This window comes from Phalacrocorax carbo, chromosome Z (genome assembly GCF_963921805.1).
Source record: "Phalacrocorax carbo chromosome Z, bPhaCar2.1, whole genome shotgun sequence".
Taxonomy (NCBI): domain Eukaryota; kingdom Metazoa; phylum Chordata; class Aves; order Suliformes; family Phalacrocoracidae; genus Phalacrocorax; species Phalacrocorax carbo.
In genome coordinates this window covers 41,489,024-41,506,238 of record NC_087548.1, presented here as the reverse complement: position 1 = coordinate 41,506,238, position 17,215 = coordinate 41,489,024, and the positions used below count along the sequence as shown (strand labels likewise).

At 36.1% G+C, this 17,215-nt stretch overlaps 1 protein-coding gene across 2 annotated transcripts in view; it reads left to right on the top strand.

Moving 5' to 3' along the window:
- Positions 1–17,215, top strand: part of LOC104047646 (guanine nucleotide-binding protein G(q) subunit alpha) — a 137,369-nt gene that overhangs the window by 100,016 nt on the left and 20,138 nt on the right. For both annotated transcript variants that reach the window (XM_064439328.1, XM_064439329.1), the window contains exons 4-5: positions 5,632–5,760; positions 6,738–6,867. In XM_064439328.1, the coding sequence (XP_064295398.1) occupies positions 5,632–5,760; positions 6,738–6,867 (259 nt within the window). The remainder of the gene's footprint in view (positions 1–5,631; positions 5,761–6,737; positions 6,868–17,215) is intronic.

Below are 17,215 nucleotides of genomic sequence, written 5' to 3'. Positions count from 1 at the left end.
CTGAAAGTAAATTCAAATAAGTTTTGAGGGTCTGTCTTCGCAAGGTGATGTAGCATTGGGAAATGAATTAAGGCTGAATGTTGAGCCTGCTTGTTCATGGTGATGGGTTAGATTTAACTTCTTTATGAAAGTTATTGGTTAAAACAGCTGTGGTCCATTTATTATGGTTAGGAATCTTCTCTGCCTGATTTCTATACAGGAAAAGCACGTAGGAAAGTACAGAGCCAGTCAGTCTACTCCCATGATTGTGCTCCTGCTGTTTATTTTGAAATGTGGACTAACAGTACCTTTGAAAGGTGCTCTCTTTCAAGGGTATCATTAGCACCTCTGTAGACTGGCAGCTTCCCTGAAGCTGGCTGCAGGCTTGAACCTGGTCATAGGTGATGTAAAGTGCATTAAAAATAAGTACTTCTCTCTCAGTGCTGACTGGGAAACAAAAGGCTTCCTCTGCTTCTGGTCAGTGTGCAGATCACAAGCGTGCTGCGAGACGGCGGCAGTTTCTCCTGACGTCAAGGGAGGGCCACTGCCAGCTACTCATTATACACACACCACCTCGGTCATGCACCTTCTGCCTGTCGCTGTAGCAACCTCCTGGAAAATTACCTCAGCAGTCACTAAAATTCGTTTTTACAAAACTAATTACAGGTATAATTAACTTTTTAAATTTGATCTGTACTATAAATATAGTCAGACCTATGTGGTTTGCCTTTTTTTTAAAAAGTAATTTTATGCAGTTTTCCCTATTTTGTTCCTTTGTATAATGCCTAGCTGAATACGTACTGTTTGGGTGAGAGGCTGTATAGCTAGTGTGTCTCATCAAAGTAAGACATTTCTTAGCAGGTGGTAAAAATAAACTCAGAGTGCCATATGGTTGAGACCTAAATGGCTTGTACAGTTGCTGATACCTGTACAACTGAATTCCTTGTGGTAACGCTGGTGGTTACCCACTTTTGTACTAGCCCTTTGGACAGCTGCCAGGGTATTTCCAATATCCATATCTTACTATGATTTTAAATTCTGTATTTATGATGAGTCTCGTGGTTTGTTTGCAAGAGTGCAAGTGTACCCATTTGTAGTACACGGTGAGGAGTTAGTTGCACTGAAAAGGCTGATTGCAGTGTTTGTGCATATTCTGAGTTAGGCAGTTACTGTAAAATACCCGGTGCATATCTCTTACGTGCTTAAACTTTTTCCATATGCACAGGATTTGTTTGCCTAAGTGAGCAATGTATTTGTCAGTACTTCGTTTAGGGCTGCATTAGGTAAGTGCTTTAAAGCAATGGTGAATCTTTTTTTTTTTAACAGATACACAAAGAAATCAGTAAAAGAAGTCAGTAAAAACCTTCATTTTCTTTTACTCCTCATCCATCTTGAATTCAGAGACTTGAGACACTGGACATAGCCCTGGCTTCATAAGTCCTCTTCTGGTTGCAGATAAGCCAGTGGAGGAAGTAACTCCACCCTGCTTTCCTGCTGGAGCTTATGGGATTCCCACACCCCAGGCTCTATCTATCAAATAAACTAGCTTAATATGAACAGTTTCAATACTGTTTCTTCACTAAGCTGAATCGTTTTGACAGAAATGTGTTATCAAGCCATTGCACAAGTGAAAGAGTTGGCAGCTGGGGATAGGCAGAGGTGCAGCTTGAGTGGGGCTTGAGCCAGCACAGTTTAAGGTGGAAGAGAATTGGCATTAGCCAGCACATTTTAATGTTTTTATTTAAAGTTCCTGCTTGATAAATTAATTTAAAAATAAATAAATTGGTGGTTTAAGAAGCTGTAGGATGCTTAAAGCCTATGCTTGCAGGGCTGCATTCCCTGGTGATCAGATGATCTCTGGTGATCAGAGATTTAAAGAAATTCTCTTTAAACCCCTGCTTTCATGGGGGGGGGGGGGGGGGGGGGGGGGAAGTTAAATTTCAACCCTTTTGGTGTGAGGAAGAATTGAAAATATAAGTCTTTATTATGGCAATGAATTAAACTATGATAAATCAAGTAAATGAAATTTAAATTTGCAGTGTTCTAGGAACAGCTATAAAAATATGTGAAAATTGTGTGTGCTGGTAGTATGTCTTTAAATGTTAATGTTATTCCAGTTGTCTTTTCTTTTCATGTAGATAGTTGCCTGTATTCATTGACATATTCCCTCACTTATTAAGAAAAATCAGACTGTCACCCCACCCCTCCTAGTACAATGCATAAATCTATTCTTGTGCTTTGGGAAGAGAAAATGTCTTGGTTTTTGTCTATGTAGTACTATGAACACAGAAGCATAGTCTTATGCAATCAATACAGAAGTCATGATAATGTATTTGGCATAAGTGTGTTGCTTTGCTGCCACTGGCGTTTTAGGAAGATTGCACCCGACTGCCAAGAGACGATTAATTTTTGCAATATATCCAAAATCTTCAGATGTGGTATAAAGCATTGGGTACAATGGAATAGAAGGACCCTGGCGTCAATCCCAATGATACATGTTCTTGCCCAAAGACAATAGATTTTTTTAAAATTAATTTTGTTACTTTGATTTAGATGTTACATGAATTTTGAGAGAGACTTCAGGAGTGTTTTGTGATTTTGAAGTATCTTGAAGGGAACTTTGTGTTGCTGCTGCAGGCAAAGCTTTCAGTCTGATTTTCATAAACATGTTTAATTCCTTTGAAGTTGATAGCATAATGTTAAGTTACATATCCTCACATGGTAACAGGAAGTGTAACTGATCTGCAGAACTGTTATAGTAGCAGAAAATATCTACTCCTTTGCTTTAGAGCAACAATACACAAACTTCATTGAAGTCTGAATTCCAGCACAAGTAATTCTTCAGCAGAAATGTCTCTGTTAAAAGAAAAAAAAATCAAAACTTAAACAGATATTTTTTTCTACTTAAAAATAATTTCATTGACTGTTTGCTAATGCTCACAGCATGAAAATAGCAATAATAAAAGATGTGAAAGTAAGATTGTGCAATAAAGAATCGGGACATTCTTATTCAAATAAATTGATACAATAATATGTTTATTAAGTTTTAAGTAAAAGTGGTAGGGGCTAAATGTCATTGTTCAAAAACAAAAAATGCAGGACCTATTCTAAATTGCTTTTGTTGGACTGTAGATTCTGGTTATGATTTGTCAGTATCACAAAGATTTTCTTTTTAAAGGATATTGTGCATGCTATCTGATTTCCCTGCCCTGCCCCGTAAAGTACTTCTATTGGTTTTGACACTGCTTCCTTGATTTTGGGTTTGAATGTATAATTTAGGATGCTTATTAGAGCACAACATCCTTTGACCTGTTAAATGAAGAAATCTAGGGAAAGAAATAGGACTCAGTAAGTATGCATAAGGCCTCTTCTATGGACTGTATAGGCTTGGTAAGGTGTTACGGGTGAAATAAGTGAGAATGTTCGTGTTTAGTGATTAAATGAGCAGAACTTGAGCAGAACTGAATAAGGATGAGGAAATCATAAGTGTTATTTAGGAATAAATTAATACTTCTGGAACTTAATGACATTAGTGATTTGTGTTAAGACAAAAAAAAAACCAGTCATCTGCCTGTTTAATGGTTTCCAGTAACAGCAATTATTTTTAACTATTTAATAATATCCCTTTGGGTTATTGCCTTTCTAAAATCAGCCAGATGTGCATTACAGCATGTCTTAGCAACATGTCCACTGTGCTGATGGTGCAGAGGTGCCATAACCAGGCTCATGGAAACCAAAGCTGAAGCTTGCCAAAGGAATGCAACAAGACAGTTGTGTAAATGGACCACCTACAAATTTATTGAGTTAATGTTATCCTGCTCTCGTGAATACCACTGTAGTATGTAATGACCCACAATACTTTGTGTACCTTTCCAAACTACAGTCACAAAACAAAACAAAACCAATTGGGGGGGGCGGGGCTGGAAAAATAAGGTAGTTCAGGGTCTCTGTCAGTTTTTTCTTTTGTGGTTGTTATGGATTTTGTTCACTTACAGTTTTTTTTTCTTCCCACCAACAAATTGATGATGTGCTTGCGCATTCTGCGTTTTGTGTAAAGCACCTAAGGGTAAATGAAGTGCTCAGACTCTCAAGCCTTTTTCTTATGGGCAGAAACTAATCAGTGTTCTCAGAAAATATTTTCAGAGTAGTAGCTTCTGAATTATCTGAGTTATATGGTTCAATACATCTTTCTAACTATGTGTAACTTTGTCACATTCAGTGTTTACTATCAGGTTAATCTATCATGAATAAGATCATCGTGAGGAAGATTTGATAATGTTTTTTTTGCTCCCTCCCATCGAACAAATTAATTCTTCTGTATTTTGCTGTAAGGTAGAAATCAACCTGCTTTGTTTCTGTCATTGTTCCGGATAACTTGCTCTCATTGTTTCATTAAGAAATCATTCAGAGCACCTAGGAGAAGTCTAATTATTTCTTGTGTGGGTTTATTTAAAAAAAGCACCTTCACTCATAACTACAAGGAGAAGAACATGTTCAGAGCTTAGTGATACTTCATCATCATTCAATAAATTACAAGACCATTGCTCTCCATCCCTTGAACTAATGAGTGCCTCCGTAGGTTAATTTACCTTCTTAGTGGCCAACTCTAAGTCATTCTTCTGCTGAGAAGTAACCAAATGCCCAAGAACTTAATTTCCTGCAGCAGCCTTTCTCCCAGACATCTGACATGGGGAGAGCCCAAGCTGCCTTGTGCACTGATTTCATGAGATGTCCAGCTCCTGGACCCAAAGAGGCTATCACTCACACATAGGTACACTTCTTCTTTGAAGCATGAGTTTTATGAGAATTAATTAAAACCGCTGGTACATTGGTGCTTTATGGTTGAAACCCGCCATTAAGGAATAGCAGAAGACTTTTGTATTGTAGTTAATGAACCTTTACAAGCACTTTTATCACAATTTCAGGTTATTTGCTAGCCGACTGGGGTGTATTTCATCTACTGCAGGTTTATTAACCTAATCAGAAGTTTCATTGTGAGTGCAGGACATTAAGGTGTCAGAGATCCCACTAAATAATCAGTGCTGCCTTCTGATAACAAGATCTGGAGAGTTTTTTAGTTTGTCAGTGGGTGGGGTTTTCCTTTTTTAATTTTTTTCTTATTTAATTTCCAAACAGTACCATTTATGTTCCTATACTTTTATAACTGATAACAATCTATTCTATAGCAGTTCACTGTTGCTTAGGAAATTCATGTTTGTTTATCCATATATCTGTATAGACGCAGCAGAATGAATATCAAGAAATACGTTACATATTCAAAGAAAATTGTGCAATTTTATTTCTCACACATTTTATATTATTTGTCTCTAAATTGTCTCGAATTATGTAATTGAAAACTTCGACTCTTCAGTGAATTTACATGTGAAAGCCAAGCAAACTTGTATGAAAAATCCCGCAATAATTATACTACCTTTCTGTAGAATTTACCTGACACTATGAAAGTGTACAGGAAGGGAGGATGGAGCACAATTTTATACTTTGTCCCCTCCTTTTTGTCGATAATGCTGTTTTTTCTGTTGTACTTCTTCCTACCCCACAGCCCATTTCCATTCCCAAGTCTTCCTTTCTCTTTTCCTCAGTGGGATGATGTTGTCATTGTCTTGCATTCCTGTTGTTTCTCCCTGCCTATAGCTATCTTAACGACTTGGACCGCATAGCAGATTCCACTTATTTGCCAACTCAGCAAGATGTGCTCAGAGTTCGAGTCCCAACAACAGGGATCATTGAATATCCATTCGACCTACAAAGCGTCATTTTCAGGTAGAAAAAAGTTCTGTTTGCTTTGTTTGTTTTGTTTCCTTTTGCATTAGTAGTATATATTGGATGTTGGATAAAAGTGCATAAAAAGCAATTATTCTGTGTTTTAAAAATTTGAGCTTGGTCATTATATTTTCATGTAATTGTCCACCTATAATAAGGAACTGATGTTAAAGATGTCAAAAGGATAAAAGACAATTAGGTTTGTCTTTTTCCGAAGGTAGTTATTACTGATACAAAAATTACCTGCAATTCATCTTTTCAATAATGTATATCAAAAGTTTCACTATGAATAATAATCTGAAAATATAATCATAATTATGTCCTCATAATTCATATACATCATGGAATACAAAATCAGCACTTGTGCAGTTGATTTTTAGAGAGAAATTACTCTCCTTTGGAGAGAAATCACCCTACTTGCATGCAAGTACAGTTGTTTAAAAAATAATTTTGCAATTGCAAGTTAGACACTTGTGTTTAGTTACACTGAGATACAGCATGAAGTGGGAATACACTGCAAGCAAATTTGAGTTTTAATTTTGGCTATTAAAAATTTTAGTAGATATGTATTCTATTTGTCCTCTTAAAATGGGGCAACTTTAACAAGTTGGGGATTTTGCATCTGGTAGTCTGCAGGGAAAAAGGCAAACTGCCAAGTCTGTTCTGTTTGCATCTGTGTCTGCTAAATACACAGGGCATACATTGCTGAATCATGGCTTGTGAGGCCTTTGTATCTCAGAAATCTGAGGGTTTTGAGACCCACAATAATTTAAATACAGAAAACACCTCAGACTTAAAAGCAAATATGATCAACTGTCTACTTACAACAGGTACGACTAAACATCAATGGAAAAAATCATTAAGAAAAGCAAACCAAACTGTTTTTTTAACTAAATTCTTGAATTTTGTCATTGTGTGTGCTTGTATGTTTATCTGTTAAGGTATTCATGGAGTTGATGTGGATGTTAATTTTGCAGAATGGTGGATGTAGGAGGCCAGCGATCAGAAAGAAGAAAATGGATACATTGCTTTGAAAATGTCACGTCTATCATGTTCCTAGTAGCTCTTAGTGAATATGATCAAGTGCTTGTGGAGTCAGACAACGAGGTAAGCAAGCATCGGCAAAAAGCACCAGCTTAAAGAAAAAACAGCTTTGTTTGTCCGGTCCCAGGTGCTTTCCAAATATGTCTGCAAGCAGTCATACACAACTGCACCCAATGGAATGAGAAGCAAGAGGTGGGGAGGAGGGCGTCAGTCTTCAAATATGGCAAAGCTGATCTGCTCCATCTATTTTGTGCTGAAAAGGAATACAGCTGAATATAGAGAAATGTTCTTAGTGTAGCTGTTTGTGCAGTTAGTATTATGTAGCCAAGCCACAAAAATAGGTGGTAGAAACAGGATTTGTAGATTCTTTGCTAGAACAGACCTTAAAGTAAACTTCATTCCTTTGACTTAAAACATAAGATGTATATTGTATTTTTATTTAAAAAAATAACAGAAGTAAGAAAATGGATGAACTAAGGGGGCAAAGCACGCTAGTATCCAGTATTTTTAATGCAGTTTTGCAGAGTAGGGAGGTTAGTTAATGTCCTGAGGACTATCTTAAGTTATTCATCAAACTTTATGAGTTACTCACACACTGTCGTTTGCAAGTGTTTTAACACATACTTAGAAAGGGTAGGTGACAAACAGAAGATGTCTGAATGTTCTTGATGGCTGCATACATGTTGATTTCGCTGTTCAAGGGAACAGCTGACATAACAAGGTGAAACATCTGTCCCTGGACATTTGTGTTCGTATGCTGAACTTTCTTCAGGATTCTTTTTTTTTTTTAAGAAAGCCTAGGAGCTCTAAAAGCTCTTACGCCTATACTCTTGCCATAAAAGAAAAATATCATTACGTTAGTTATATAATCATCTATGTCATTCAAAGTTGAATTTACAAAAATGATGATATGATCTGAACCAACTTCATCTCTTGTAATTTCGGAAGCTAATCACGTGTAGATAAAAAGAGAAATCAATCAGGCTTGGGTCATTTCAAGCGAAGCCAGAAATGTCTGGTTCTACATTTTTCTGTTTGCATTATTCTTTTGTAGCCACACAGTCAACACAGAAGTATTAAACATTTTAGTTATACCAGACAAAACAAAATATATTGGAAATCACATAAAGAAAAATCAGTTATGATAATTTTCAAATGCTATTCTAAGTACCCAAAATAAACTTCCAAACTTACTAATTTTAGCTCTTTATCACTGTGTTTTCATACTGTCTTCCTCATAGGGAGAAATTCTCATAGGAACTGTCTCATAGGGAGAGAGAGGTTTACCAGACTCTGGTTCCCTAGTAAGTGTACCCTGTTCTAGTAGGTGGCTTGCTCAGACCCTTACTCTGGTTTGTCAGATAGCTTTAGTGTTCAGATCATGAGCAATATCTTCCTAGGCTGAATCATTTGGAGTATGCAATCTTGCTCTGCGTTCTCGTAAGCTAGAAGGGCTTGTGTTGTGTACATCTGGCTGAAGATCTCGTTTACGTTTTGAGCTCTCCAATGACTGAAGTGATGCCTAAAGTTGTGATAGCTTTTCTATAACTGCTTTTCAACCATTACGAAAAAGATCACTTTACTCATAAAGCTGTTTTGATTTTTCAAGTTTTCACTTTTTAAACACTATGTGGAGGCAAAAGCTGTAAAACTCATCATTGTCTTCTAGATGGTTCTTCCACCTCGCTGCTAAACTGTTTATGTCTCTTAGTAACAACAGTGGAAAATTTCTGAAGACTCTTGTCTTTCAGTTTAAAATCCGCTCATAACTTTAATTCAAACCAGGTTTTTTTTTCAGGTTTTACGTACATACCCTAGTAGCACTTTTCAGTGGCCTTAGGCCTGTATTAACTTTAGCTCTGGAATGGATCCAGATTGTCTTAGAGCTAAGCAGCTATTTGGGCAGCTTCATTTTGGCTTTCAACAAGCTCTATCCAGTCTGCCTAGATTTTGCTGGTATACCAGAGCACGGCTTTCTTCCCTTCTTTTCCCCTGCCCTGTATCTCTAAAGGTTGTAGTTTGGGAACGCATGAGAGAAGAATGGGTTTGTTTATTCTGCATAAAGCAAAGCATCATTTGTCTGAATGTGGGTGTAGCAGAAGTATGGGAAAAGGTTTCAAATGTGTTAGTTGACACCGTGAATTAAGAAATTTACCCCAAAAAATATTTTTGTTCTTCACTGGAGTGTGACAAGCACTGTAGGGAAGACAGTAGTTGAACCTGGAGACTTTGGTAATCCGCCAAGAAATGGTTTTTCGCACTTACCTTTAAACTGTGAAACAGTATTAAAATTTTAGCACCAAAGTGAGAGAGTGTGTACAAATGCCCTACTTTTTTTTGTATGTATGCCATCGGTGTGATACTGTGATAGAATCTAATCCTTCTTTGATCTGGGTGCCTCTTACTGAAATGAAAAGATCTGACTCAACAACTTGTAGTGTTCTGCTGCTCCCTTTGCATTGCTTTCATGGCCTGATTAAACAGTACGATTTCTGTAAGATGGCCTACTTTCCTTTTCTAATTAGTCCACTGCATGTTATTGCCTGAAGTCTTTTTCCTCGTAGCATGTTTTTACAAAGAAAACTATACTTTTTAATCATCTACAGCATACTTTTTAGTTAATACATTTTTCATTAATCTCATTTTCATGAGTAAACATAAATCTTCACGAATTATTATTTGTCATTGGGTGCATGTGTGTTTATATGATCCTTCATCATTACAAAAGTGGTTGTAGAGACCTTAAGACTCTTGATTTGTATTTCAGAATGTACTGCCTGATAGACTCTCACTTATAAATCCATTTCTTCCCTTGATTAGCTTATTCAAGAGAAATACATTTGGATTATAAATTAAATGAGACTATACTGAGTTGAGAGGCTTTTCTCATGTCTCTCAAGGTCTTTTACTCACTGGGTGTATGTGGGATTCAGCCAAGAACTGATTCTGTCTTCATGCCCTTGGAGGGGTTAAATATTAAAAGTTCTGAAGAATATATTGTAACTACTGTTAGGGGACATAATACACAGAAAATAAGACAAGTGTTCAGGTTGCCCGTTACTGAGTCCCATGTAGGATGACTCTTAAATGATAGTCATGAAATTGCACTCCATGACAGATCTGCAGCTAAAGAGTTGGGGGCTTCGCTCCTGAAGAAAAGCACGCATGGCTGCCCGACTGTATTTTAACTATGATTCCTGTAACAGGCAATACTCAGAAAAAACATAATCTCTCATCTTTTAAGTATATGTCTAGATTGTACATAACTAATCATCTGACTTTGGTGCATAAATAAACAATAATAATTGGTAAAGACAGTATATTTAAACATATCTTTCAGACATTTCAGATGATGTACAGTTTTGACGTGCCTCTCTCTTCTTAAATACATTTAAAAGGAGAGATAACTGACTGTTCCAAATTCTGCCCTTAATAAAACTCTAAGTCTGTCTAGATTCATTGGTGGAAATGAGGACAAAATTTCATCCAGAGGACATAATATACTAATTACATTAATAGTACTGTAAATTAAGTAAATTGTCCCTCAGTCTGATATGGTGTGACGAAGGAGAACATGTTATAAGTTAAATTACCAGATGTTTGACCTTTTCACTTTTTCAGAAGGTCTGACAGAATTAGAGGTGAGATAAAAAATGAAGGAATCATCTCTCTGGTAAATGAATTTATGATGTGTTATATCCTCTAGGTCAGGCTTTTGCTCTGAATTATACCAGCAGATCTGGAGAGACTTGCAGTCAAAAAGCACAGTTTAGAACTTTCCCATTTTTAAGATCAACTTGTTTTCTGAAATAAAGGATTTTTTTTCTAGATAAAGTATATTAATCCATATTCCAAGATACGCTGCATTTAAATATGTATCACAGGTAACTCTTCTAAACATATCAAATATCATGATCTCAGTGCAGTAAAGGCAAAAACAAGTTCCAGCTTTATAAGAGAACGAGTAACCATTTGCAGTTATGGATGGACTAGAGACATCACAGTATACAACATCACGGTATACCTACAAAATCTGGTTTCATAAAGAAGATACTTTCATTATCTTTGCAGAGCTTGTTAAGTACTTGGAAATAGCAAAATAAAGGATGGTATTAATTGATGCTTGTACATACTTTTCTTCCACATTAGCTCACTAGAAGTCTTAAGGCATTTATGATTTCATGTAGTTCGTATAGGTCTGTGGCAGTTATGAAAATGTGGACTTTTTGTAGGTAGAGATCTTTCTTTTTCTGTGTTCCCAGAGGAAAACCAGAAAAACCAGGATACAGTTTCCTCAATTCAGCTAAATTAATGGATTAATAGGCTACGTGCAATTTTGAAATTTTCTAAACTATCAAAAAGTGTCTTTCCTGAGGTATCGTCAGAGGCTGCAAAGCTACACACACATTGGACACCATGAAGTAGTATTCACTGATAAAAGATAATTTTTAGAAGTAAATCAGTATAAGTGTTCTGAACATCCATTGCACAAAATAAATTGGAGGAAAGATGCTGGTTTAGATTATTTTCATCAGAGCTGATACATGTTGGTTTAAAAAAAAATAAATAGAAATACGGTTGTAAAATGCAAAGTTTTAACAGGATTGGAGATAAATGTTCCTAAAATTTACATCTAATATTCCTTCCACTTTGACTTTTGAGTAAGGACAAATACTTCATATATGCATTTCTATGCCTTAGGAAAACAACCTTTTTATTATTATTTTACTTGTTAAGCAATTCCTTTTCATTGATGAATGAAACCACATATAAAAGAGTAATTGAAATGTCTCTTCCTTTGTTAAAATAGTAACATTAATATAACATTAAAAACTTGTATTACATAGGTGGTTTATTTGCTGGGTTTTTACTTAAGTAACAAAGCGAATAGAACCAATTTTACTGTTAAGGTCTGATTAATTTATATATCCTATGGAGACAGGTAATTTGCAACCCTTATAAGACGTTCATTGAGAATAATTATTGGTTCTTTTTAATCAGAAGAGGAACAGATATTTATCAAGCAGAATACTGCTCTTTTTTAAAAAAGCTTTTGTTTTAAAGCTTTTGATTTAAGCTTTCGTTTGGGCTTTTTTTAAAACTTTTTTTTAAAAAAAGCTTGTACTATGTCTTAATAAATTACTTTATTTAGCTGCAGCCAGATTTGTTAGTTTTAACATAATAATGTGTAACTGAAATTCTCTTAAACCAATATTTCCTTCCCTTCCCTTTAATCATCAGATTTGTCATCCAATTTGCATTAAAGTTCTATACAAAGTATCACCTCCTTATAATTCATGTATTTACAGGTTTAATCCCAGATTGTGGTTCTTCCTGAAAATGTTTGTGATGTACGATGCAGGCTGGAATGGCTTAAGAATTCTGAGTTTTTAAAATAATAGCAAAACTGATACCTTGGCTTAAGAAATCCTAGGCACATGCCTTCAAGCTGTATCTAATATTGCCATTACTTCCTGTGTGTCCTCCTTTCACACATGTTAAACTATTATCTAGGATCTATCTTTTCTGTGGATTTGACAAATGCCATGTTGCTTAACAGAATTCCACAAAAATGGTGTCATAAAGGTAATTTCCCTAGCTTCTTGCTTTTGCCTTGTGTTCATCTGTCCACTGGCTTTCACTTCCTTACCACATGGATCCAAATGCTTTAAGGACCTGCATCATCTAACCTGATATGATAACCAGACTGAATCTTTTCTGTGCCAGTCTTAATCAGTCTTTTTAAAAATATTCCAACAAATACTTTTGCATGTGTTACCATTCTCCTCATTCTGAACAGAAAGAGTTCCCTGGAAACTTGCCTAAACCTGCCTCATTGCTGCTGTGTAATGTTCAGTGGTGTGGCAGCCAGAGATGTGTGAAGACCATTGAGAATTTCGCTGCTATAACTTGATGCTCTCTCATTCCGTGTTCAGCATCCTGTTAACAGATTTATCCCAAGTTCATAAACTTTTAAAGTAGTGGCTGTTACTTAGGAGCAAAGTAGACCTGTGATCCCCCATCAAGTCTTCTAGGTTTCCGAAGTGTAGAATAGCAGGTTCATTTACCAGTAGGAGTTGTTTGCATGGCACTAGTGGTAGGAAGGCATAACATTTTTATTTTGAGATGTGAACAGAACAAGTAGATCTGGAAGTGACTCAAGCAACGTTTCCATAAGGCATTGGACAAACCTGGCAGGAATTCAAGGGGGTACTCAAAGAAGTGGAACAAGTGAGATAGAAGGAAGAAGGGGCATGTGACTGGTGGAGACCCTTTCGAAAGCATTGTGGAGCTAAATAATCTGGGAATAAAGTTCTTAAAAATATTTTGTCCAAAACATTGTCACCAGGGGATCATTACAACTGTCCAGTGACTTTATAGTCTGTAAATACAGTGGCCCTCATTATCACTGTGTTTAGCTTGATGTTCGTAGATCACAATGGCTGAAATATGATAGCTGCATATAAGTCAGTGAAGTAGGACTGGTTCCTTAAGGGGTAGGATCTCCATCCTGGAGAGGGATGTTCAGAGCTTGACTGGACATGGCCATGAGCAACATGATCTAATGACAAAGTTAGTCCTGCTGGGAGGAAGGAGTTGGACCAGATCACTTCCATAGGTCCTTTCCAACATAAATTCCTCTGTGATTCTAAGTAGAAAAATCATAGTTTGACAAGTGAAAGGAGATTTTCTGTTTGGTTTTTTGGGGAGCATCTTTGTAGTCATGCCATAAGGTTTTGCCATAGCTTATTTAAAACGCTGCAGAACAATACTTTATTTAATGGTGGATACCTGAATTAATATAGTTACCTTCACAGTACTTAATTTACACTGAAGAACTGTCTTGCAGTTTTATCAGAGTAACACTTGTATGAAGGCAAAACAGGATATTTAGAAAATCAGGGCTTCAGTACCTCAGCCACAACTGCAAATTGAAACTGAAGGAACTTTGTAGGGTCTCTTTCTGCAATGTTTCAGTGTTCGGGTACTGAATAAAGGCACTGTGCAAGGATGTCAGTTCTTTTGATGGATGGAAAATTTTGTTGTTCTTAGGTTGTCCCAAGCAGAAAGGATCAACATTGCTTGGTTTGCTAAAAAATATTCCAGTTAAAGTCTAATGTATTAAAATTACATTAAAACAATTACATGAAAACCAGAATGGGTGTTCTTAGTGTGAACTTATTTGTGTGTGTATACAGGTATGTAGATGCAGGCATATATTCTCTTGGTTTGAATCTGGACAAAATATATCTGCAAAATAGATGAGTATCCAAACCCTAGATGGAGCTTCTGTAGTGTTCGTCAGTGTGACCTATTAACAGGTGACAAATTGGTGCAGTGGTCCAGTTGCACTTTCTTCTGATGTGGAACATAAATAAGAAATGGCATGAGGCCACAAAGTTAGGAATACTTTCACTCTTTATGGAGGCAATTATGTGAAGCATGTATTTCATTTTTTCGTCAGAACCATCTTGCTGTTCACATCTGGGCATGCTTCCACTTCTGTTCCAGCACTTAGTGTTCCTTATTCACAGGCTAGTCCTACGTGGCTTAGCATGAAAGCTGAAAGAAAGCAATGTTGAGATCAGAGCAATTATCTTTTTCTTCATCATGAATAAACATAATACTTTAGTTGTCTGGTTTTTTCATCATTATTCAGCAACCCAGAACAATTGAGCATAGGGCAGAGGGACAATAGATAGAATTAAAATCCTCAGATGGTCTTCATAATTATTTAACAATGTTATTTCCATGGAAAATAAAATCTCCAGAACTCATTGTTTATTTGGAAACCAGAGAAAATAACACATTAACCACATGAGCCAAACCTTGTCGCTGTTCATCTGTTCATACATGTTTTATCTGTTCATACCTGTTCACACACATGCATGTGTATTTTCTTTTTCTTTTGTGGATAAAGAACCTTTCAAATGTAAAGTACCAGTACTGGGAAGAATTTGCACAAGGAAGAGCCAGAGCCTCTCTCTCTCTTGTTGAAGTGGGTGGTTCATAATGGAAATGGGAGGTTGAATGGTTGTGAACCCACTTGCAGAGGCTGCCAGAAATGCTGCTGGTAAATGTTGCTATTGGCAGCAATTGCTGGCAAAGACAACTGCCACTAATTTTTCTATAACCAGTGTCAAAACTGTCCAGGAAAGGGCCTTTTCCAGCGACAATTTGAAGATATTTTCACCCATTTTTCTCAAAAATATGTAGATATTAATGAAAAACTGATTATTCTGGCATTCATGTTATTTCATCAAAATTAATTTAACAGCCAATTTTTTGTTTAAAAAAAAAAGTGACAGTGATGTTTGGGCCCTGTTTTTTGACCGCTTCTTGAACCACTTCTTTTTGGACAGAATTTTTGTGCTTTAGTGGTTGTTGAACACGTTGATTTGATGGATTTCAGCTGTCATTTGGTTCATCTGTCCCTCTGCTGGGTGCATAAAATTGCCATATGATTTGCGAGTGCAGTGTTGCAGATTTAAGTTCTCACCTTTGGAGAGATGTCCTCCCAGTCTGCTACTAGCATCTTTTATTTTCAAGCTAGTTTGCAGAAAGATTCAAGACCAGTGAAGAAAATAAAATAATTATTAATTATTCCTGAGTTCTGTACTTGAAGCTCTCTCTTGCTGCATTTGACTTATTCATCAAAATATTTGTACAACCATTGCAGTTTTCTTAGATGGTTAGATATAGCAGTATAGCTGCAAGATACCGGTGGCAAAAATCTGAAGCGTTTTCAGTTTTGATACTTTATTTTTCTACATAGTGGAGGACTCTGAACTTATCTCCCGCTTCCTGATTTCCTCTGTTATTTCCCAACTTTTGTAAAGCAGCTCTATTAAATTTCTAGCCAAGGAATATACTGTAGGTCTTTCTCTGCAGCCAGACGGTGCTTCTACTTAAATAATTGCTGGAAGTCTTATTTAGACAATGGAGACATTGCTAATTAGTACAGACTTTTGCACAGAAACCACTCACATGCAGAAGATTTTGTCAGAAGAATAAAGTCCGCTACTGTGATACTAAATAACTTCTGAATTATTAAACCCTACTTTATTTCCTGAAGCTCTCTTGCGTCAGTACCTCCTTTTCTACAATTATCATCTCTGAATGCACTCTCACTCAAATAAACATTTGTTACTAGAATAAATGTAGTTATAAGCACAGTTCAAGTTGTTGACTGAAAAATGCATCATCTTTACCTCCTCACCACCTTTCCTCTCATCATTTCAACAAAGTTCAGTCCCTCAAAATTTGTGAAGTCCTGATTTTGTTAACAGACACTATTTAACTTACTAAACATTTTTAAGACAAAAATTAATTATTTTTTGTTCAATATGTAAGTTACAATATGCCCACTAGATGCCACTCTAGACTATCGTACAGACAGTAATGGGTGAAACGCTACTAGTGCCTCTGTAATGTTTCAGATTAATATTGTAGTTGTCTTTTCTGTCAAAGCACTATGTTTGTTAGCTGGGAAATACTGCTTTCCCTTCACTGGGTACCAGCTGATACAGCTTTTTAAATAAAAATAATTTTGGGGAAAAAAAAAGCTGATACGGCTGTTTAAGCTCTCTTCAGGTATTTTTCAGGATTTGACTTCTTAGTCAAGTGCTTTTAAATTATGCCAGTTCTATTATTTCTGTAATTGTAGGAGTAACTGCATATTTTTCCAGAGCAACAGATAGCAAAGAGAATTTCAATACATAAATCCAAACTAGAAATCCATTATTTTAACATGAAAACTGAAGGTATGGTATTTTTTTTAAAGTGGAAGGAAGTATGCTCTTTTTCTTAATCTATTAAAAATTAGGAAGAGGAAGAGTTTGCATTTGCATAAAAATGTGAGAAAACATAGTTTGTATGTCTAGTTACATTTGTGTTAATTTTTAATGGTCATACAGAAACTTACCAGCATAAAATTACAGTAAGAGGTACATGGTAGAAAGGAATTCTATTTTATTTTTATTAATGTTTCATAAAAACATGTTTCTAGTCATAAAACTGGACAGTCCCATGATTCATTAATAAGTACAGTGTTTTTTTCTTGGTGTTTAATAAGAAATTGGAATAATCTCATCCAAAATTATATGATCTGTTTATAGTTAACAAATTTCTATTCACTTGTGGAGTTTGTCTGCTGTATTTTTTATTCTGTGTTTCATGATGGTAGTTTTACATTGGACTAGTGACTGTGTCAGGTTGTGTGGAGAATAGGAGAATTTTATGCTGGCATCTGTATATCATAACAAGAAAAATGTAGTAATGGCTGGCGATATCAATATGTCTTTATGCAATTCAGGACTGACTGCAGACATAAGCAGAGCAGGGAAGTTGCCCAGGCCAGCACATCTTGGGGGATGGTCAAAACAGTGATCCCGCTCCTCATTTGACTTGA